General features: G+C 43.2%; 1 protein-coding gene across 1 annotated transcript in view; it reads left to right on the top strand.

The window, feature by feature from the left end:
* Positions 1-24,291, top strand: part of CFTR (CF transmembrane conductance regulator) — a 442,294-nt gene that overhangs the window by 55,961 nt on the left and 362,042 nt on the right. The window contains exon 3 of the mRNA XM_030216424.1: positions 4,677-4,788. Within this exon, the coding sequence (XP_030072284.1) occupies positions 4,677-4,788 (112 nt within the window). The remainder of the gene's footprint in view (positions 1-4,676; positions 4,789-24,291) is intronic.

Below are 24,291 nucleotides of genomic sequence, written 5' to 3'. Positions count from 1 at the left end.
TCTCTGGCTTTTGTGGCTTTTAGTTAGTTCGTTTCCCTTCTGTGCTGGGAGCGGGTTCCTGGCTGTGGTGTTCTTGTGGCAGCCCAGTCTTCTAGTTGTTTTCTCCGTATTCCCCTGTGGTTCCAGGGTGCTTCCTGTACTAGTTCTCCTTTCCTGCGCTAGTTCCCTGGGGGGTGTTGTACCCCGCTCTGATTCCTGTGGTGTCTTTCCTTGTTAGTCTGGGGGGGGGTCTGTCCTGGGTCTGTGGAGCCTCTGTGGTTGGTTATTTTGCCTGCGCCCTGTGGCTGGTGTTTAGTGCGCTGCTGGCACCTTGGGTCCCGTTGGGACTCCTGTGTTCCTTTCTCCCTCCCTGTGTGTGTATCAGTTCCCGTTCGGCCATGAGGCCCGCTTGTATGCCTATTTCCCTTTCTTTCTGAGGTGCTGTGTTTGTGTAGGCAAGGGGTGTTGGATAGCTGGGGTGTGTAGTGGCAGGTCAGTGTCCCCTAGGCCTTGGCCTCTGCTACCAGCGGGCCTCGGCCTGGGCTCAAGGACTCACAGCCAATCCAACAGATTACAGAACTGCTACAAGCGGGCAAGCTTTGTTAAGGATGTGGAGGGGGATGCAGCTGTTGCAAACGTGTCAGATGAAGAGGTTATTGACATACCAGCTGGTGTTACTGAAGAGGAGTTCCATCGCTACATAGCTGTTGATTATGATCTACAAACAACTGAAGACAGCACTGATGTTGAGATATGCGCCTACACGCAGGCAACAACGGCTGATAATGGGACAGATGAAGAAATGAGCAGCGAGGCACATGCTGATGAAATTCAACAACCTCCTCCTGTTACTTTTGCAAGAGCGTTGGAGAGTCTCAACACCGTGCGGGCCTATCTGGAGGCCACTGGATGTTAGTGCTATGACAGTTTTTACCGTCTAGCAGATATAGAGGCATATTTTCAAAGCACTTAGCTAAGTGCTTTGAAAATATGCCTCATAGTCTATGGAACTCACAGACCCAAGAGTGTACAGAGGACTATAACTGATTACTTCAAGTAAAGCCTAATGTCAGTTAACTGAGACTGTATACTATATGTATAATAATAAATAGTACTGTACATATGTTTATCAGATGTCAAGCTTCTTTGGGTCACAATGGTTAAGTGCACGCTCTGGTTAACTGCATGCATTTCTTTGGTCCCAGACCCTTGCACTTAAGCGGATTGCACTGTATTTACAGGATAACCAATTGGTGATGCCCCATCTCTCTAGGGTTAAATGGTAGTTTTATTTGGATTGCTCCATCATTATGGATCTCGCTACCAAAGGCACTGCGAGCTGAAGCAAATTTTTAAAATTTTAAGGGTTTACTAAAGACCTATATTATTATATTGGTTTTTAATATTAATACAGATAATGATGGCAAAATATTTTAGTGACTTTGTGTTTCATGACTTTCAATTTGCATTTATTTTTACCTATTTTAATGTTATATTTGGTCCTTGTGTGAATGGGATTAGGCTTTCCTATATATTATATGGATTTCCTTTCTTATGAATATCAATAGAAATTAAACAAAATAAAACATGGAAAAGAAAATAAGATGATACCTTTTTTATTGGACATAACTTAATACATTTCTTGATTAGCTTTCGAAGGTTGCCCTTCTTCATCAGATCGGAAATAAGCAAATGTGCTAGCTGACAGGGTATATAAGTGAAAACATTCAAGCATTACTATGACAGTCTGACAGGGTGGGAGGATGGGGGTGGGTAGGAGGTATGCATGGGGACATCAAAGCATATAATTGATATTCTAACAGGATGGGTGTGGATAGGTGAGGGGTGGAGTGATCAACAGAGACATACAGCTTTATGGTTTATAATGGGCTAGGAACCCCAGATCCTTGTTAAGTCCTTTCTGTTGGGTGTTAAAATATTCAATCATTCTGACTTCAAAGGTCTTACGTTCTTGTATGGTTTTAAAGTTACCTTTCAGGATTCTCACTGTGAAGTCACTGGTACAGTGTCCTGGTCCTGTAAAATGTTGACCAACAGGTGTGGGAACCCTACTGGCACCAGTATTGTTCATGTGATGTCTATGTAAATTGAATCTTGTCTTAAGCATCTGGCCTGTTTCTCCAATATAGCATCCTTCGTTACATTTTTTACACTGAATGATATATACCACATTGGAAGATGAGCAAGTGAAAGATCCCTTTATGTTGAATATCTTTCCTTTGTGGATGACTTTGGGGTCCTGTGACTTCACAGTGAGAATCCTGAAAGGTAACTTTAAAACCATACAAGAACGAAAGACCTTTGAAGTCAGAACGATTGAATATTTTAACACCCAACAGAAAGGACTTAACAAGGATCTGGGGTTCCTAGCCCATTATAAACCATAAAGCTGTATGTCTCTGTTGATCACCCCATCCCTCACCTATCCACACCCATCCTGTTAGAGTATCAATGATATGCTTTGATGTCCCCATGCATACCTCCTACCCACCCCCATCCTCCCACCCTGTCAGACTGTCATAGTAATGCTTGAATGTTTTCACTTATATACCCTGTCAGCTAGCACATTTGCTTATTTCCGATCTGACGAAGAAGGGCAACCTTCGAAAGCTAATCAAGAAATGTATTAAGTTATGTCCAATAAAAAAGGTATCATCTTATTTTCTTTTCCATGTTTTATTTTGTTTGATTTCAATTGATAACCTTAAAAGTGGATTAACACGGCTACCACACTCCTTTCTTATGAATAAATTGTGTATTTGTTTATTGTATACCACTTTGATCTGACGTAGTTAGACAGTATATCAAGTTTAATAAAACATAAACATATAGGGGCCAATATTTAGCCTGCAGAAGGCAGCCCACATAAGTGATGCAGTCAGCGCTGATCCTGGATATTTAATGCTGGGCCATTTATGGTAACAGGCATTGAATATCTTTTTTTTTTTTGGGCTGGTACTGACCAGGTCTGGCTAGTTAAGTTAATAGTGTGCAATGATAGGAGTGCTATTTATATGGTCCAATTTGCCTGCTAAACTTAGCTGGTCAGCACTGAATGAGAGAACTAGTTATCTCTTGCTGAATATTCGTGGTTAGGTGCCAAAACGCTATTTAACTGGTCAGCGGCTGTTTCTGGCCAGTTAAATAGCTTTAAATATCAAGAGGGTTGTACATACTCTTCTTAAACAGAGCACACTACTTGCACATACTGTAATGCATACTCTTTCCTGAGATGATATGCAGATGCAGTGGTTCACACATGCTTACCTCTTGGGAAAGTGTGTGCAATATGTGCAAATAGTGTGCCATCTTTAAGAAAAGTGCACACTATGGGCCAAATTCTATAAATGGCGCCTTAAAAATTGGAGCCAAAAAATCATGCACTTAGTGCATTTCTATTAATTATGCCTCAAGTTAGGTGTAGTTTATAGAGTATGCTCATATGCCATTTTTGCAACTAAAATTTAGGCACACCCATTTATGCCACCTAAAACCAGGCCTAAATATCTGTGCCTAACTTAGGTACAGATCGCGTGTATTCCATAATAGTGTGCATAAGTTTTTGAAACACTCACAACCCATCCATTCCACGCCCATGACCATACCCCTTTTTCAGCTACATGCATTAGAATTTACGCACACCAGGTTATAGAATACACCTAGAAAGTTGTGTGTGTAAATTCTAATTAAAGCCAATTAGTGCTGCTAATTGGTTGTTAAGTACCAATTATCTATGCTGATTGGCTTGTTAATCATTTAAATTATGTGTGCAATTTGGCCATGCGGCAAAATTAGCATGCACAACTTAAGGCACCATTTATAGAATTTGGAGGTATGTGCGCATAGTAGGTACTCTTAACCTCAAACAGTATTTGTTTTAAACGACTGCCCATCCTTATTATACATGACCTAAAACTCCGGATTCTGATGAAAACAGCATGCATCCTGTGCTAGAATACTACTATTGAATGGCACTGTAGGATGCCTCTAAACCATGTGTAACTTTTTTGGATGTATATAGAAAGATTCTTCCAGGATAAAATAGGAATGCGGTGCCTTTTGGTGCTGTACTTATTTCTGTAGGTTGCTGAATTTATTTATTGATCTACTAGAAAATACAGTTGTGGTAGAAATGAAAAAAAAAATCCCCCACACAGCCACTTTTATGAATACAAAGAACTTTTGCATCAAAATGCCGAACGTCCAATATTTCTTTGTTTCTCAATGGTGAGATAAGATGTTACTGTTAACAAGTCCTTCATGTCTTTAGATTCACAGTTAAGAATAGTTTGCCTTTGTTTTCATCTGAGTAGGGACTGGATGAACTCCAAAACCTTTAGCTGCTCATTATTTGTGCACTTGTCTTTAGAACTACAGCAGGTTTCTTGAAAACACACAATGTGACCTTTTCATGAATTAACTCCCTGCGGGGTGATGTATGGTCAGGTATTTAAATCTGTTAAATGTGTGACTGAACTTGATTTTAACTTTTATGGAGGTATCAAGTCAATGAAGAATGGGTATCTGGAGTCTCTGCATGGTTTTGTCTTATTAGTTAACTTGGCTAAGTCTCCTTGGATATATTTCAGTGCACTTAACTATGCTAGAATCATATATACTCAGACATTTTCGCATGAAACTTAATGACCTTGGGAATTTTTTGTTTCTTTTTTTAGAGAATGGGACAGGGAACTGGCAACATCAAAGAAGAAACCAAAACTTATTAATGCGCTTCAACGATGTTTTTTCTGGAAATTTCTTTTCTATGGACTTCTGTTATATTTAGGGGTAAGATTATTTATAAATTAAGCTATGTAACTGTCAGGTCAATATTCAAATGCTACAGTTAGCACTTTTTTAAACCCCCAGCTGTGACATTTAAATATAGTAAGTAAATTTAGAATTGCTATCTGGATAGTGAGGGGAGATGAATACATGTGAAGAGAAGTGATTGCTGCTGGCTCTGTGGATAGCCGTGATATTCAGCTGCTATTTGTAAAGATTTATAGATAGCAGCTGAATATTGCTGATTATCCATACGGTAGGCGGAATGCAGAGATGGGTAATAACAACATGCAGTTATTTGTTACAGTACTTAAGTACAATTTATAGTACTTTTGGTGCCCTTTTACCAAGCGGCGGCAAAAGGTGGCCCGTGGTTTCATCGGCGTGTGGGATTGCCGCGATCTGAGGCCAACTTTTACCGCAGTGGGTAAAAGGGCATTTTCCAAATAGAGGCAGTAAATGGCTGTGCACTACTTAAAAATTTGGTGCACAGCCATTTACTGCTGGAGCCCTTACTGCCTCCTATTTAGGAGGCTGTGAAGGCTCTGGCAGTAACCCGGCAGTAATTGGCACTGCCCAATTACTGCTAGGTGCACCTACTCCCTGCCCACCAGCGATAGAAAATAAAAGCTATTTTCTAGTGCTGGAACTGGACCTATCGCCTGGCTCCTGGGAGATCCCTACGGTAGGGCTGATTCTCTGTGTACTACCCCTGCAGTAGCCCTACTGCCAGTTGGTAAAAGGGCCCCTTTACTTGTAACGAGTTACATTTTTTTGCCATACTTTTTACTTGTAACTTATTATATTAAGCTTTACTTTAGTACTTAGTAAAGAAGTACAAATTTGGAAAGTAATTTTAAAGAAAAAGTATTTTCCATACCTCTGCTTTTCCCCCTCTGCAGACATTTCATAAAAACTCAAATAAAAAGGACTAAAACAATTACGTGTCCAGCTTGTTCAATAACCTCAACAGAGGTTATTGAATTTTGTTGGGGGAGAGGGAGCGACAGGTTTTGGCCAGTCTTGGTTTTCAATTTAGATCTCCAATGGACTATATTTGTAGTCCCTGATTCTGTTTGGACTTGTGATTGTCATGTTGAGATAAAGATGTGGATTCTGTTTCTTCTCCTTAGGTAAAAGTAAACAAGGGATCACTCTGGTGTGAATGCAGAATAGAGTTAGAAACAGTGGGTTCTATTATGTTCATTACCACTATTCCAGGACGAGTGGGTAGTTATGTCCATCGACCAGCAGGTTGAGATAGAAAATACAGAACTGAGCACCACAACAAAGCTCCCTGCTAGCAGCTCAGCTCCTCAGTATCTTCTGTCTCCAGCAGTCTTGTTTCTGGTCTGCATTTCCTGGTCTTGTGCCTGTGTTCCTTTTTAGTGGCTGCTTGGCAGCTTTCAGTCCTGACTTTCACCTGTCTGTGTTTCTGTCTTAGTGGCTGCCTGGCAGCTTTTAGTCCTGACTCTGTTGTGTGTTTCCTGTTGGTATCCAGTTCCTGCCCTGTCCTGTAAGTCCTGCCGGCCGCCTGCACCCAGGGGCTCAACTCCTGGGGAATGGTGGTCAAGCGCAGGTGAAGTGTAGCTGTTCCTGCTCTGCCTGTCCTAGCTTGTTTGCCTCTACTACAACTCCAGTCTGGGGTTCTAGTCCTGTTCTGCCTTGCCTCTGGTTTGGGGGTGGTTTTGCCTGCCACTGCTGCTCCACGGCAGTGGTCCAAGGGCTCAGAAACCCTGTGCTTCCGTGAGAAGCCTGACAGGCTGTGATCAACAGTGTCAAAAGTGGCGGATAGATCGAGAAGGATGAGGATAGAATAGAGACCTTTGGATTTGGCCAGTAACAGGTCGTTGGAAACTTTTGTAAGTGCAGTTTCAGTTGAATTAAGAGGGCAAAAGCCAGTTTGGAGTGGGCCAAGAATGGCATGAGATGAAAGAAAGTCAAGACAGCAGCAATGAACGGCGCGTTCAAGAAGAGGTGCATTGGCCCTCTGGAGCTGTGAGGGGTGCATTAAGCTCTGAAGGCTTTTGCCCCGCTGTTGGGAATACTTTGGTTTGGGCCTTTTTGGTCATTGCTATGGCACTAGCCTCTTCTACTAGCTAGGGGGGTACTCCTAGCAGTCTGCTGGTTCTGGAGCCCAATTGGTTAATGGCCAGGGCAGAGAAACACCTGTTGTGCCTGTCGGTGGTTTTGAGGGATCCCTGTCATGGGGACCGACCTTCTTAGCAGTCACGCTTGGACTTCCAGCGATTGGGAGCTGTCGGTCAGGAGTGGGAGAGAGTGGGAGACCTTCGGGATACAGTGCTCCTGTTCTCCAGCCTGGACACGACTCCAGTGCTATCCAGATCTTGTGAAGCTCCTAGTTGGGGAGCTAATGCGATTCCCTCAAGTTCGAGGTTCTTCTGTTAGGGCCTGGTGGTCATGGAGGATTCTTCACCCTTTGGTTTTATGGCCTGGGCCTTGAGAGGGCTCAGCTGAGGAAGAAGGATTATTGGTTTCAGTCCTGGCTTCCCTGCTGCAGGCTAGGAAGCGCTCTACTTCCTTGGTGCCTGCCAGTACTTTGCTTCCTCCCTGGGCCATTTCCTGGCATTTTTGTGGTAGGGAGTATCAAGGGCTAGCGCTGGGTTCCTTGTGGGTTCCAGTGGCAGCCATGGCTTGCTTTCAGGATCGTTGGCAGACCTCTTCTTTAGCGGCTCTTCTGGTTGTGATTAATTTTCAGAGAGGTGTGAGTCGCTTACGCTGCACTTCGCATGCCTTTTCCGAATGGGATTTTATGCTGATCCTTCGGTTGCTGCAGCACTCTCCATTTGTGCCCCGTCGCTAGGTGATCCTGATAGTTCTCACGTAGAACTCAGTGTTATTAGGGCGCTTCTGTTGGCCTGTTGCTTCTTTCAACTTCAGGCTCCTTCTTTGGACCCTTTCTCCGTCTTTGTTTTGGAGGCGGGGTCTTGCTTCGGGCAGTACTATCCTTCTTGCCCGAGTGCTTGTTGGTTTCTTTTTATTTAGTTGTCTATATGCCTCTTGCAGGCTTCTGAACATTCACAGGGCTCTCTTGTGTTTTTTCGAGGTTCCCGATGTCTTCCGCCTTTCTTATAGACCTTTTGTGCAGTTTGGTAAACAGCAGTTGGGTCTCATGGCTTCCAAGGCTTCCTTTGCCCGGTGGGTGAAGGTGGCCGTGGTCTCTGCTTGTATTCTGGGAGGCTCTTCTCCTCGTGTTGGAAGGCACACTCTCCTAGGTGTGTGACTACATCTCGGGCAAAGGCTTTGTTGTCTTCTCTGATGGATATTTGTAGGGCAGAGACATGGGCTTCTCTGCTTTCCTTCAGCAGCATGATGGTATAGCGGGGACCACGCAAGCAGCGGCTGCATTTGGGGTGTCAATTCTGCTTGTGGCAGGTTCAGCCTCCCACCTTCGTAGGGATAGCTTTTGAACATCCCACTCGTCCTGGAATAGTGGGAATGAACGTAATGGAAGGAGAAATTAGGCCTTACCTGATAATTTTCTTTCCATTAGTTCTTCACACTATTCCAGGAGCCCTCCCGTGGTTCGACGCCCTGATTGGTGTCTCTGTGCATGGTCTTTGTATCCTGTTTTCCATGGACCTTGTCTTCGGATGGTTCTTGGGGCTGGATGTATTGGTTGCTGACCATGCGCCTGATTGGGCGTCCTTTCTTCCTTGCTTGAGGACTGATACCGAGGAGCTGAGCTGCTAGCAGGGAGGTATGTAGTCGTGCTCAGTTCTTTGTTTTCTATCTCTGCCTGCTGGTCGATGGACATAACTTCCCACTCGTCCTGGAATAGTGTGAAGAACTAATGGAAAGAAAATGATCAGGTAAGTCCTAATTTCGCCTTCTGTTTTTTCTTAGTGCTTCAGTATGAGTTTAGTGGAAGGGGCCTATTCCACCACAGTAGTTAAGCGAGTGTACGCCGTCACTTTGTTGTAAGTTATTTTATTGTGGATTAGTTGTATTAATACCCGTTGTTATATTTGGAAAGCTAGCGAGTTCAAAAATATCCTACCAAAGACTTCTGATGCAGGCCAATGTGCCTGAAACACGACTCATGTGGAGTCATTTGAATGTTTCAATAAATACCTGACATATCTGGAACATCATCTACCTTTTACCTTTTTGTCACCTTCATTGTGTTTGGCGTGTCTTTGTGATTGTTTACATTGTGGCTTTCTAGATAGTGCCAGGATGATCTGCAAGAAATTCAGATAGTGCTGCTGAAACTTCGTGGATAGGATACATATGCTTATAGCAGATGCAGCTGTACAGATAGCTGTGTTGGGATAGTGGGTCATATGTGTTTAATAAGAAGAATGCAACAATTCTAGTGTCTGTTTCTTGAAAGTTATTTTTTTTAACTCAGTTTTTAGGTTTTTTTTTTTTTTTTATTGTTGGCTTAAATCAATGTGATTTTTTTCTCTTTTTATTTGTATTGTTTGGAATTTTGTTCTTGTTGTTACTATAAACTTATTTTATAGGCATCTGAAATAACAGACAATGTTTTGTCGTCTCATGGTGACTAGCATAAATTTATTGATTCACTGAGGAAAGGCAAGATTGCAACTCTTCACAAAAAAGTGGCATCATTCAACAGTGCCCAGCCCAGGAAAAACTTCCCTAGCTTCAGCTAGCCTTTAGAACATGGGTTCTCAACCCAGTCCTCCAGACACACCTAACCAGTCAGGTTTTCAGGACACTCACAAGTATTATGCATGAGACGTATTTATATTAATTGGAGGAAATGCATGCAGATTTATATCATGCATATTATTGCTTATTGTTTATTTATTTACTATACCATCATTTATTGCATAGCAATTCAGAATGGTTTACAAGGCAAAATTGTACAATAACACAGATAGGCATATTTTCAAAGCACTTTGGGAGGCTAAGTTCCATAGGTTTCTATGGAACTTTGGGAGGCTAAGTGCTTTGAAAATGAGCTTGATAAACTAATTTAAACTAGGAATTCCATTGAATGATAGGAAAGAACAAACAAACTTACATACCGAAGATAGTACCATAAACACCCAACTCTCATATCAGTCATATATAATTACCTAATGTTAACATCTCCTTGCAGCAGTTTGTGTTTATCAGAAAAAGAGGCTGGCCTGGTGTGTTCTGGGGACTGGATTCCAGCATTGGACCATCCTTTATTGATGGCAGGCAAGAAAATAACTTTTGTTCCAACAGCCAAGATCTTAGGAGTGACTTTCAATCAGAATTTGACTTTTTGGATACATGTTTCTCATGTTGTACAGAGAGTTTTCATAAATTGCGTATGATTTACTCTGTGTGGAACCTTTTTTCCATCTCTGCCTTGTGGATTCTGACACACTGGCTTGATTATTGTAACATACTCTATAATGGTATGTGTCAAAAGGAGCTTAAACATTTGCAAATAGTCCAAAACATGACTGTAAGGCTATTATCTAATTCTGGTAAATATGATTCTCCAAGGACAAGCAGGCTGCTTGTTCTCACGACTGGGTCGTGTTTTGCGACGGCCCAGGAGACCGGCAAATCTCTAAGCAAACAAAATCTTTCTAGAACGCACCAGCGTGTGGGCAGAGCGAACCGCACATGTGTGAATGGCTTCCTGCCCACAGCGTGAGTGTGCCCTCCTCAGTTCTTTTTCATCCGCGTCTGGAGTGACACGGTATTCCGCTGTGTTCATTTTTGGCCCAGGAGACTTCTAGCATTACCGCTTCCCCTTTTCTTTTTCTTTGTTTTTGTGTTTCCACAGAATTAAAAAAAAAAACAAAAAAACAATTTAATTTTCCCTTTATTTCTTTAGTTTTTTCCACTAAAGTTTAAGTTTCCTTCTTTTTTCGTCACGGCCGGCTTTTAGGCTGCTTGGCTGGGTTTTCTTTTCCATTTTTGTCTTTTTAATTGGCACAATTGAGTCCTTTAATTTTGCAGCCGCCATCATTGAGGACACCCAGCGACTTCAAGCTTTGTACTCAGTGCAACCGGACCATCTCCGGTACCGACCCCCACGCGTGGTGTCTCCAGTGCCTTGGGCTCGATCATTTGCCAGCTGCTTGTAAGCTGTGTTCTTTAATGAAAAACCAGACCCAAGTGTCTCGGGAGGCTCAACGTGAAAAACATTTTACGGATCGGTCAGGTCCTTCGACGTTGGCATCGGTACCGAGGTCAGCAATGTCAAGGGAAGCATCGACTTTGAGAGTGCAGGTAATGGCTGCTGAACGACCACATCGCGCTGGGAGCAGCGAGGTATCGAGTGGGTCTCCACCTGTCTCAAGGCCTACTGCTATGCAGGCCCCTTGGTATCGATCTTCATCGGACCTGGCCCCGAGGAGGCATGAGCATTCGGTACCGAGGGGTCTCGATGACGGACGTCGAGCGAAGGCTGAGAAGCACCGTCATCGATCTCCTTCCATGCGCGGTACCGAGAGCTCCAGGGAGCTAAGAGATTCGGCATACGAGAAGCGTTGGTGCCAAGAGGACCGCTCACTCTCTATACAGGAGGTGCCGATGCATCAGTCTTCTGGCAGCCTGGTACCGGCTCACGAGCCGCCTCAGATTCTGCCACTGTCTCCTGCACCGGCCCCTCAGCCTTTTCCGATGGAAGTTCTCGACGAGCGCATCAGGGCCTTTCTTCCAGAGCTTCTGGAGGGATTGCTGCGCCAGTCTACTTCAGTGCCAGGGGTGCTTGCGCCTTCTGCACCTACTGTTGAAGCGGCATCTGGTCCTTCGCCTGTGGTGAGGTCCCTGTCCTCGGTGCCGCTTGCGGTATCGGCGTCGCCTGCCACCCGGGTCGACTCTTCTTCGATGTCTGCGGAGGAAGCTTCGCCACAGTCCAGGCAGGGGTCGACTTCTCGACATCCTCCTCAAGGTCGTCATTCCTCGACGTCGAGACAGGCTCGGGATCAGGCTGCTCTTATTGCTGTCCAATACCGGTATTGCTGTCCAATACCGATGATGAGCGCTCGTGGGAGGAAGAGGAAGATCCCAGATACTTTTCTGAAGAAGAGTCATATGGGGTCCCCTCTGATCCTACTCCACCAATTGAAAGAAGGATGTTTCCCCCTGAGAGTCTTTCTTTTTCCTCCTTTGTTCGGGAAATGTCTAAGGATATTCCCTTCCCTATGGAGGTTGTGGATGAGCCCAGGGCTGAGATGCTTGAGGTCTTGGATTATCCTTCACCACCTACAGAGGTTGCAACGGCTCCCTTGCATAACACACTCAGGGAAGTTCTTATGCGGTCGTTCTCTCTCTCTAATCCAGTGGTCCCCAGAAAAGCTGAGTCCCAGTACAGAGTCCATGGAGAGCCAGTAATGCTGAAGTTTCAACTACCTCACCATTCCATGGTGGTGGATTCTGCTCTCAGAAGAGCCAAGAATACTAGGGTCTATGCCTCGGCTCCCCCAGGCAGAGAGTCTAGGACCTTGGATTCTTTTGGGAGAAAGACGTATCAGGCCGCTATGCTCACAGCCAAGATTCAAACATACCAGCTGTAGACGAGCATCCACTTGCGGAACTCGGTGAGGCAACTGTCCAGTTTGGTCGAAGCACTTCTTCTGGAGTTCGCCGAACCTTTCACCAGGTGGTCAGGCAGCAGAAGGTGTGTCGAAAATTCCTGGCCAAGGGTACTTGCGACACTTTTGATGTGGCATCCTGAGTAGCTGCTCAAGGTATAGTGATGCACAGACTCTCATGGCTGCGCATCTCTGACCTGGATCATAAGACCCAGCAGTGAATGGCGGATGTTCCTTGCCAGGGGGATAACCTTTTTGGTGAAAAAGTAGAGGATATGGTCGATCAGATCAAGAAGCACCATGATGCTACCTCCTCATCTAGGAGGTTTTTTGGAGGGAAGAGGAGTGCTCCCTATTCCTATAATAGGTGTAGGTACAGTCCTCTTTCTCAGCAGCCTGTCCAGGCTCAGCCCCAGTGTGCTCGTTCCCTTCAACGACGTGTGCCTAAGGCTTCTGCGGCTCCCCAGCTAAAGCAAGGGATGGGCTTTTGACTGGCTCCAGTGCAGCATAGCCTCAGAAAAAGTGTCCGTGCCGGACGGCTTGCCGATCGGAGGGAGGTTGATATTTTTTCACCAAATGTGGCCTCTCATAACCTCCGACCGGTGGGTTCTTCAAATAGTCCGGTTAGGATACACCCTCAATTTGATATCCAAACCTCCAAATTGCCCACCGGGAGCTCATTCTTACAGCTCCCAGCACAGGCAGGTACTTGCAGAGGAACTCTCCGCCCTTCTAAAGGCCAATGCTGTCGAACCTGTTCCACCAGTGGAAGAAGGGCTGGGATTGTATTCCAGGTACTTCCTTGTGCAAAAGAAAACAGGGGGGATGCGTCCCATCCTAGACCTAAGGGCCCTGAACAAATTCATAGTCCTAGAAAAGTTCAGGATGGGTTCCCTGGACACCCTTCTTCCCATGATTTAGGAAAACGATTGACTATGCTCTCAGGACTTAAAGGACGCCTATACCCACATCTTGATACTCCCAGCTCACAGAAAGTATCTTCGATTTCGGTTGGGAACTCGGCACTTTCAGTACTGTGTACTGCCCTTTGGTCTTCCGTCTGCGCCCAGGGTTTTCACAAAGTGCCTGGCAGTTGTCGCAGCGTCGCTACGCAGACTGGGAGTGCATGTGTTCCCTTACCTCAACGATTGGCTGGTGAAGAGCACCTTGAAGGCAGGTGCTCTACAGTCCATGCGGATGACTATTGGGGTTCTAGAACTTCTGGGCTTCGTGATCAATTATCCCAAGTCCCATCTTGTCCCGGTTCAAAAATTGGAATTCATTGGAGCTCTGTTGGACAAACAGACGTCTTGAGCTTATCTTCCCCAGGCAAGGGCAGACAATCTCCTGGCCCTAGTGTCCATGGCTCGAGCGTCTCAACAGATCACAGCTCGGCAGATGTTGAGGCTCTTAGGGCACATGGCGTCCACAGTTCATGTAACTCCCATGGCACGCCTACATATGAGATCAGCTCAGTGGCCTCATCACTCAGAACGAGGGGTCGCTTCTACATCCCAACCTCCAGTCTCTGGCTCTCACGGCCTGGATGTTGAGAGCTTAGAAGTTGCCTCCTTGGGTCTTTCAGAGGGTGTTTCCCGAGTCTTGCTTGCTTCCAGAAAAGATTCCATGAAAAGGTGTTATTCTTTCAAATGGAGGAGGTTTCCTGTCTGGTGTGTCAGCAAGGCCCTAGATCCTTTTTCTTGTCCTACATGGACCCTGCTTGAATATCTTCTACACTTATCCAAGTCTGGTCTCAAAATCAACTCCGTAAGAGTTCACCTTAGTGCAATTAGTGCTTATCAACATGTAGAGGGTAAGCCTATCTCTGGACAGCCTTTAGTTGTTCGCTTCATGAGAGGTTTGCTTTTGTTAAAGCCCCCTGTCAAACGTTTCTTAGGAGAGGAGGTTATAAAGACCCCTGAGGCAGGCCTTTGGGCCGAAACAAGGCCGTGTCGGGTCATCATTTTTTATATGAATAAACACATTTTTTGGTATCCTCAGTCATCTGTGGGCAGCTCGTCGCGCAGCGGTCCCACACTTGCTGCAAAGGGGACAAAACGCTGGTCATCGTTGGCTGACCCCCCATTGTCCCCTTCCTCTCAATTAAGGTAACTGCAAATGCAGCGAGGAAATTTCAAGTAAACAAAGACAGAACTTCAGAGGTCAGCTGGGCCGTTGAGCGTATGAGCTTCAGGTCACCATCTTTCCACTCTCCTTAGTTTGGGACACTCTTCATCTGGCTTCTCCTCAGAGGCCTGTCTGATATGGGTAACCCTTCAGCATAGCCCTCTGAGTCTTTGAAACACAGAAGCCCCTCCACCACTACAAGGTGGTGTCCCTTTGGAGGGGTCAGTACTGTTTGTATATTGGGTCATGATGCAACAGCAGTGTGTATCAAAAATTAGATCCTGTCTCCAGCCCTTCCAAGATCCATTTTTGTGATTGTGGGTTGTTTTTTTTTCATTAAGAAAAATTCATGTAAGTTCTGACTTAACCAACACATAGAAACATAGGGCCTGATATTCAGACTATGAGAAGTAGCCAGGCTACCTCCCGCGGTCAGCGCTGAGCCAGAATATTCAATGCTGGACCGGTTCCAGTGACTGGCATTGAATATCCAGTTTATTTTTGGCCACTAAGGACATAGCTGACCAAGTCGATATTCAGCGCTGGCTGGCTAAGTTTATATTGGCCAACAATAGACCTGCTATTGATGAAGCCAGATTTGACCATCAAACTTAGCAGGTGATGCACTGAAAATCGACGGATAGCTAGTTATTTTACGTGATATAACCAGCTAGCTTGTAAGCGCTAACTGGGAATATTCAGTGGGAAACAGCTGGCTATCTTCTGCTGAATATCACGGATAGCCAGTTAAGTACCGTTTAACCGACCAGGTGCCGTTCCTAACTGTTTAAATGGTTTTGAATATCGGCCAGATAGAATTTGGTGACATAAGGTCTTACGGCCCACCTAGTCTGCCCATGTTCATTTCTGGTACATTGTGATAGATCCCAATTGATCTTTTGGCTTACTATAATTTTTTGGCATCTAGGGATCCATGTTGCTTATGTTTTACTTTCTTGTATTATATCAATGTTTTAGTCTCTGCCACCTCCTGGGGAGACAGTTCTATGCATTCACTACCCTTGTCTGAATTAAATATTTTCTGACATTTCTCCTGAATCTATTTTATTGGAGCCTTATACCATGCCATCTTGTCCTGGACATTCTTTCCTCTGGATTCAGTTTTTATGCCCTGTTGGTAGTTTGTTGTCATGCTATGGTTGTTCTCATTTTATTGAAGACCACATTTTATTTATTTATTTTTCTGCATTTATATCCCATGTTTTCCCACCTCTTTGCAGGCTCAATGTGGCTTACAAATAGTGGCGTACCGTACATTTTGGCTAGGGAATCCCATGTGTGACTCAGGGACCTGCTTGTCTTAAGAGACAGTCATAACTGCTTGCTTGTAACTGATGTTTTCTGAAAACTTTCACCAGTCATACAAATCCTCAAGCCCCGCCTTCTGGGGTTGTTTCTTTTTCAGCTTATACAGACTGTGGCTGCTATGTGACTGTGGGGGAAACAACTATTCTTAGAGACACCTCAAAACTGATTAGCATGTAAAACTAGGCAGCTTCTTATAAAAGTTCTACCTCAGTGCTTCCCAGTGTCAGAGGTGGAATATGGGCTTGTTGGACCTTTGGGTCTGACCTAGTGTCAGGGAATGTCCTGTTAAAACTATATAGTACTCGCAGAGAAAGTTTATCTGCAGAAAGCTGGACTACCAGGAGTCCAAGTACTGACAAGGAGCAGAAGCCAAGGAACTAAACTGAACTGAAGGAGTAGGAATCTGTTACATTTCTATTTCTTTCTTTCTTTCTTTCTTTCTTTCTTTCTTTCTTTCTTTCTTTCTTTCTTTCTTTCTTTCTTTCTTTCTTTCTTTCTTTCTCTCCCTCTCTCTCTCTCACTCACTCTCACTCTCACTCTCACTCTCCTTCTCTCTCACTCTCCTTCTCTCTCTCCTAGGAAGCAGCCCTAAGTGAGGACCTCCCAGGATATATAGAGCGATAGGCCTGAGCTTAAGAGGTTTCCTGGGGTAAGAAACTGTAAATAGTGATGTCCAGAAGTTGATTTTACGTGGCTAGAAGACTACCAAGGTAGGAGAGAACCTTGCAGAATATTCCTAAAGTATATAAGTTTGGTGTGTCCAGAAGGGAAAAGAGACAGCTGAGGGGGGATATGATTGAGTCCTACAGAAGAGTGGTGTAGAATGAGTAAAAGTGAATCAATTTTTCACTCTTTCAAAATTACATGGAAATACTTTTTTTACTCAACGAATAGTTAAGCTCTTGAACTCATTGCCAAAGGATGTGGTAACCAGTGGTAAGCATATCTGGGTTTAAAAAAGGTTTGGACAAATTTTTAGAGGAAAACTCCATAGTCTGCTATTGAGATAGACTTTGGGAAGCCACTTCTTGCCATGGGACTGGTAGCATAGAATGTTGCTACTATTTGGGTTTCTTTCAGATACTTGTGACCTGGATTCAGGACCATCTTAAGGGACTGTGGCATCCTGACCCAACTTTTGTATAGGTGCCCCCCACCCCTGCCTGCAATCTGATATCTCTCCTTCCACTCTCTTCACCCTAGAGGTAATCCAATATCTCCTCCTCTTAAGTCCCCCCCTCCCAACTAATAATAAAGGACATCAAAATCCCAGTTCAGTATCTCTCTTCCCTCCCTCCTATTCTGTGGATACTGAACTGTAGGCAGAAGGAGAGAGGGAAGGGAAGAAGGAAGGAGAAATTCTAGACCAGGATTTTGGCACCCTTTATCACTGCTGCCCTGGGCCAGTGCCTCACGTGGTTCATAGGTTGAGCCGGCCTTGTCTAGATTGGCCACTGTTGGAAGCAGGATACTAGGCTAGATGGACAATTTTTTGACCCAATATGGCTATTCTTATGACCTGAGATGACATTAGTTTCAACCATGTTTGGGCCTGTCTAGGAGCCAGCCCCAAAAAGAGTAGTGACTGGGACTATGTTAAGAGAGAGAGAGAGAGAGAGAAACTCTATTTAAAAGGACTAAGCCTGTGAAGTAACAGAGCTCATTACAGTCTTTTAGTGTACATATGGAGGGGCATTTTTGATAGAACGTCTAAATTAGAATTTGGACGTTTTACAAAAATGTCCAAATTCCGAACAGGAAAGAAGGTAATTTTCAAAAAAGATAAGACGTCTATCTTTTGTGTTCAAAAATGCTATGGATGTCTTGTGATTTGGACTTCTTTTTTTTTTTGTTGTTGGTCCATTTTCGAACAAAAGACGTCCAAATGCAAGATGTCCAAAACAGAGGAGGAGTGTCTTAATGGTTAGTGCAGTGAGCTTTGATCCTGGCAACATGGGTTCAATTCCCACTGCTGCTCCTTGTGACTTCGGACAAGTCAAATGCACAAGGGGCATTTTTGGATATGACATCTATGTCTGAATTTGGAAGTTTTTTGTAGAACTCCAAAATCAGAACAGGAAAGGTCATTTTCTACAAAAAAAAAGTCTATCTTTTCCTTTTGAAAATGCTGTTTGGAAAAAATGTTTTGTGATTTGGGGGAGTAAGGGGAGGTGATCCCTGATTCCCTCCAGTGGTCATTTGGAGCACCTCTTGTGCAGTGTAGAGGAGTAGCCTAGTGGTTAGTGCAGCGGACATTGATCCAGAGAAAGTGGGTTCAATTCCCACTGCAGCTATTTGTTATAAAAACAGGTCTAGCTCAAAACGTGTTTTTGTCTTGTTCCATTATGGCTGAAAGTCATCTAAGTCTTAGGAATGCCCAAGTCCTGCCCTGAACACACCCCTGGCACGCCCCCTTGAGATTTAGACAGACTTCAGAGAAAGACGTCTAAAAACAGGTTTTGAAAATACTGATTTGGACGTCTTTGTGAGATAAATGTCCAATTGTCCAATTGCAGACTTATGTCACTTTTTGGACATTTTTCTTTTTTGAAAATGAGCCTGAAAATACTTTTGACTTTTACCTGCAGCCTGTGTGCGTGTTTGTGTCACATGTTCATGAGGTCCTGCAGCCAGCACTAACCACGCTGCCACACCCCTGATCTTTTCTCAGCTTTGGATCTCTGGTGGTTCTGAGGCAGGTTTCCTGCCTCTGCTTGCTAGTTCATATCCCACTTCCATTGCTTTCTCCTGAGGCATTTCAGCCTGATTTATTCAGATGTTTCTGGTGGAATTGTCTTTGCATGAATGTTCTAAACTGGCTTCCAGCTGTGGTGTTTTGGGTTAAAACCCTTCCAATCAGCTAGACAATATTGTAGTCCTTGGCTGTATCTTGAATTGAGAATTTGCTTGACAAATTAATTCCTGTTTCCCCTTCACCATTACTTGCAGTTTTGGAGTCTCCTTATAGAGTTTTAAAAGGGTCCAAATCTTTTTTAACCCAGATATGCTAAGCGCTGTTACCACATCTGTATTATTATATGCAGATTCCATGGTCAAAAACAGTTGGACCCAGTCATTTTGGAGATAATTAGAAAAGATACACTGATGATGGGTTGGCCAGAATATTTGGTATCCTGGTTATTTCTCATCAAAACTGTGCTTTAAGCTGGGTGCCTTGATCATAGGCAATATATTCTGGTAACCTATGGAGTCCGACCAACCTCTTTTATTAACACATTTGTAGTTTTCCATCCTGAAAGGAGACCAGTTGCTGCGATAAAGTAGGTCATCTTTGAAAATGAATCCACTGATGATTAATTTTCCGATGGGGGTAGCTCCTTAATGAAATTTAAAGATACCATTCTTAGCATCTGGATGGTATTAACAGTGGCATTGAGAATCCTTGTGTGGACTTTCCTGTGGGGTGCCTTGGTCCTTGTGTATACTTAATAGGATGTTTTGTATTCCCTTATATCCTGACCCCACCCTGACCACTGGATGTCATGGATTATTAGTCTTCTTGTTCTGCGTATGATGGGATATCCTGCTAGTTGAGAGTCATAGCATGTCTGCAGCACGTTTAAACTTAAAATCCCTTTTGGCAAATACACCCCTGTTTACAAAGGTGTGTTAGCTGCTGCAGTGCGGCATTGCCAACAACCCATTCAAAGTAAATGGGCTGTGTCGACATTAGCGCACTGGCATCTGCTAGTGCGGCTTTGTAAACGGGGGGGGGGGGGGGGAGGGGGGACAATTTGCCTCTCTTATAGAGGCAATATCCTTGCCAGCTCTTGTCTTCTATAGACTCTGTTACTCTGTGCTCACAAGCAAACTGATCTGTGGTCAGCTTTTCCCTCATTTATCCATGATAAAATTCTCAGTTTGAAGTATAGTTGGTGTCTCCTAGTCTGATATCTTTTCTCCCTTTCTCCAGAACAATGCATCTTCCTTGCTATTCTGGGATCCTGGCTAATAGGTGAACTCAGTGGTTCCCAAACCTGTTCCAGGAGGCACCCCAGCTTTCAGTATATCTACAATGAATATTCATGAGATTCATTTGTATGCAGTGGAGGCAGTGCCTGCAAATCTCTCTCATGAATGTTCATTGTGGGTATCCTGAAAACCTGACTCGCTGGGGTGCCTCCAGGACTAGGTTTGGGAACCACTGGGTCATCACAAAATTAAATTGAGAGAAAATTAGTGACCAATAAACTTGTCTAGAATTCATATTTTGAGTAGACTTTAGACATTATGGAGCCATGTAGAAAACTCTGTTGCCCAGTTAAATCATGCTGAGTGGGTTGCGAGGAGTTATTAAGTAGTACTTACCTGAATAGAGCCATTGAATATTTTCTGTCACCAGTTAGTGCTGGGGTGGTCCAGGGGCAGAGTTTGGGTGGAGTCAGGAGGTAAGTGGGTACCAGTGATATACAGTGCTTTTTCATAAATGTGGTAAATCGTTTCTAGTGCTGTCGACTTATAGAAGTAAAATGGACATAGAATAGAGCATGTTACCTTGTGCCTTTTTTAGGACAACTTTGATGCATCTACATGTATGACAAATTATTTCTCTGGATCTGGTATTCTAGAATTAGCAATATGGACAGTTTTTTTTTTTAATTTTTCATTTAACTTTATCAGTAGCATAAACTCTTTGGCAGGAACTTGTATTCTTGAATTTTCTTGCAGTCCTGTTTCCAATTTTAGGTTTATTTTACTTGGATACTTTCTTTGCAGGTGATATTCAGCCTGTGGTGGTCAGCCACTAACTGGTTAACTCCAGCTCGAAGTATTCGAGTTAACTGGATAGGAGCTGTTCCCACCTGGTTAACTCATGCTGCCTATTGACCCCTCTGTTTCTTATTATACACTCTTAAATAGGATCAGGATCTTTTCACACACTCTTAAAAGTGCATCTAATAAGTATGCCCAGTCAGTGTCAAGCACCCTGAAATTCTACCTCCCAGACCTCTCTCTGCTTCACCAAGAAAGGCCTTCCTGTTGTACTAACACCCTGGGCTGTTGCCTTGCTTGTCTCGTAAAGCTGGCATGATCACTAAGCTATGGGCATTACCTAAAAGAAAAAAGCTTTACACGTTCCTAGCTTTGCCAGTAAACATAGCTGTTGTCTTACTCAAAACAGTCTTTTCACAGTGAGATCCTTAGTTTGACGTTTGTTATGTTGATGCAAAATTGCACTTAATCTGCTAGTGCCAGCACATAAAACAGGTGTCCCATTCAGAATCTGATATGATTCTTCTTTCCTTGTGTATTACTGGCCAGCTGGCAGCTTATCCAAAAGGTCTGTGTGGAGCTGTCTTATGGAATGATTGCAGCTGTGGAACAGAAGCAAAGGAAGAAAACAATGTTTCTGGAGTTCAGGAAACTGCTGACAGAACCTTGTACTTTACTGCATATTAAAGGCCTCTTCACAATGAGTCAGAACTCAGAAGTGAAAGCAAATAACATTAATGAAACTGAGGCATACTTGCATGATTCTGAAACAATCAAATCTGTGGTATCTGGACGGTCTGGCCAAGCAACTTTCAGATTTTGGCGAGGTGTGCTTTTTCTACTGTAACCTCCTGTTTCTAGATCCTATGTTAAAACATTGGGATTCTCTATATTTTTCACCAAGCTTCTGTTTACTTCCAGTTCAGGGGGTAGTTAACAAAGCTGTAGTAAAATACATTTTACTGTAATGATATTTACCGCGATACCACAGATTAGTAACTTACACAGTTAATATAAATTTGTGTTGTTGTAGCCTGGAACATCACACATTCCTGACCACAGCAACAGTGAGATAGTGAGTCCCTAGCCAGGCTGTGTAAATGAAAACAAAACTAAACAAAACAAAACAAAAAACTCAACCCCTGCTGATCCCCATACATTGTATCCCCCAGCCCCCAACATCTATACATCAAATCCTGCCATTCCTATCTTTCTCAGCAATTTCTAGGGCAGTGGTTCCCAAACCTGGTCCTGGAGGCACCCCAGCCAGTTAGGTTTTCAGGATACCGACAATGAATATTCATGACAGAGATTTGCATGCACTGCCTCCACTGCATTGTGGATATACTGAAAATCTGACTGTCTGGGGTGCCTCTAGGACCAGGTTTGTGAACTGCTGTTCTAGGGATTTCCAGGTGCTTCATGATTGGGCAGAAGTGATCCCCAGGTGATCCTGTGTTCAAAATGGCACATTAAATAAATCATCTTTGTAATACCTAGTGCGACTTCTGTTGTTATCTGGGTTCCATCTTGGCCATCTCTGCTTCTTCCTTGATCTTGACAGTCCCTGGAGTTCACTTTCTTCTGATATTTTGGATATTGAGGATGAAGAATGGCCATACCCTTACATATTTAAACATATTTAAAAGGTGTTAATATGCAAACTAGTCTTTTTCAGAGACAGGGAAGCAGAACTAGAGGTCATAAGCTGAGGTTGTAGGGCGGGAGACTTAGGAGCAACGTCAAGAAATACTTTTTCACAGAAAGGGTAGTAGATGCCTGGAATACCCTCCTGCAAGAGGTTGTGAAGGCAGAAATAGTAACAGAATTCAAGAAGCATGATGTAAACACAGAGGGACACTATATAGAAAAAGGATAGATTTCAATTAAAGCAATATTTAAATGACCTCATAACTGGAGTTAGTTTTGATGGCAGCTTCAGAGGTTGGGATGTAAGACCAATGCTGGGCAGACTTCTATGGTCTGGGTCCTGTAAATGGCAAAAAAATATATATATCAGGATCATGGTTGTAGTGGACTTCGATGGCAACTCCAGTAGTTGGGAACCAGGACCAGTGGTGGGCAGACTTCTTTTACATTACAATATGGTTTATAATCCGCATATACTAGAAGTGTAATGCGGGATACATAGAAGATTCTGAAGCATACTCCAGGAATTACAGTAACTCAAGAACAAGATCACATTATCAAATTTTCAGAATAAAAAATTTTTAAATAACCTTTTAAACAGAAGATAGTCATACATTGATCTTAAAGAAACTGGTAAATCAGAGAGGACCGAGACACTTTCATTGAGGTTACTTCATGGACACTGGGGAAACTAATCCCCCCTTTTTACAAAGCAGCGCAGTAATGCTGACATGGCATTACCACACTGGCAGCTGCTAGCGCAGCTTTGTAAAAGAGGTGGTAAGTAACATCTGGTAACTTGTATGGTGAAGCAGATTCATATTTAAAGGTTGAAAAAAACTTGCCACTATGGCTGGAAAACCCCCATAAAATTTTTAAAATTATAGTGCATAACTTAAATTGCAGTCTTGCAACATCACAAATGTTTAATTCCATGTTAGCTCTAGCAGTTGACCTGATAATCCTGGATTGGAAGAACTACTCACCTCTAAATTTCCACGAATGGTGGAGTCACCTTTGCACTATTAAATGATATGAAGAAAATGCAGCCTTCAAAACCTATCACCTTCCCAGCTTTAAAAAGACTTAGGCACTGTTTGAAGAATTTATTGCATCATTACCACCTTAACTTCTTATGGATCTAAATGCATCTCTTTATAACTAATTATTATCCCCTTGTTCAACATTGTTTGGACCTGTTATCTTTACTATAAAAACTAATAAAGAGATATGGAAAAAAATGCACTCTTGCCTTGATTGGAAGCCAGTGAAATCCTAGATGATAAGGTGAAATTGATACACATTTATAAATATTGTATATCATACAAACGGTTGCATTCTGAACTTGTTGTAACTTACTAATAAGGGATTTTGAGTACCCTATATACTACATTACAGTAGGCAAACTGTGCTAAAAGCACCGACTGTATCATCAATACAAACACATTTTGATTAAAAAATGTTCTAAACGTTCTCATTTTTTTTTCAGTATTACAAAGGAATGTTTTTACTAATTTGTTAACCTGATTTTCTTCATTTGTAATAAATTATCAGTCTCTATTCCTAGTACCTGAGAGTTAAGTTGTAACTGATACTTACTAGGTCCTAATGATAAAAAATAATTGCTCTCCAGCATGTCAGTTGGGCCTATCCATAAAAATTGGATTTTACCTTTGTTCAGTCTTAATTTATGATGAGTAACCCAAGATTCAATCAGGTCCAGACAGCGTTGTTTCTCAGACATACAGGAATCCAGATTAGACAATAGTCTGTGTCCCAATATTGTCAGGGAGAGATGGAGATAAAGTATACCCGTATTTAATCATGAAGAAGTGGAACCTGTACAGAGTGCCAGATTCTAGTCACCTTGATGGGCAGGCTGGATGGACCATGCAGGTGTTTATGTGCCGACATTTACAATGTTGCTATGATAGCCTACGTGTATTAATGGTCTATAATATGCATATATATATTTTTTAGAAATTCATGTATGAACAATGGCTAATGCAGTGCCTGAGAACCTGGGGAACTGGGTTCAATTTCAACTGCAGCTACTTGTGACTCTGGGCAAGTCACTTAGGGCTCTGTTTACTAAACCACGTTATAGGCACGTTAGCATTTTTAATGCATGTTAACCATGTATGTGCGT

This window comes from Microcaecilia unicolor, chromosome 10 (assembly GCF_901765095.1).
Source record: "Microcaecilia unicolor chromosome 10, aMicUni1.1, whole genome shotgun sequence".
Taxonomy (NCBI): domain Eukaryota; kingdom Metazoa; phylum Chordata; class Amphibia; order Gymnophiona; family Siphonopidae; genus Microcaecilia; species Microcaecilia unicolor.
The sequence above is the reverse complement of the archived record's forward strand: the minus strand, read 5'-3'. Positions and strand labels throughout refer to the sequence as shown.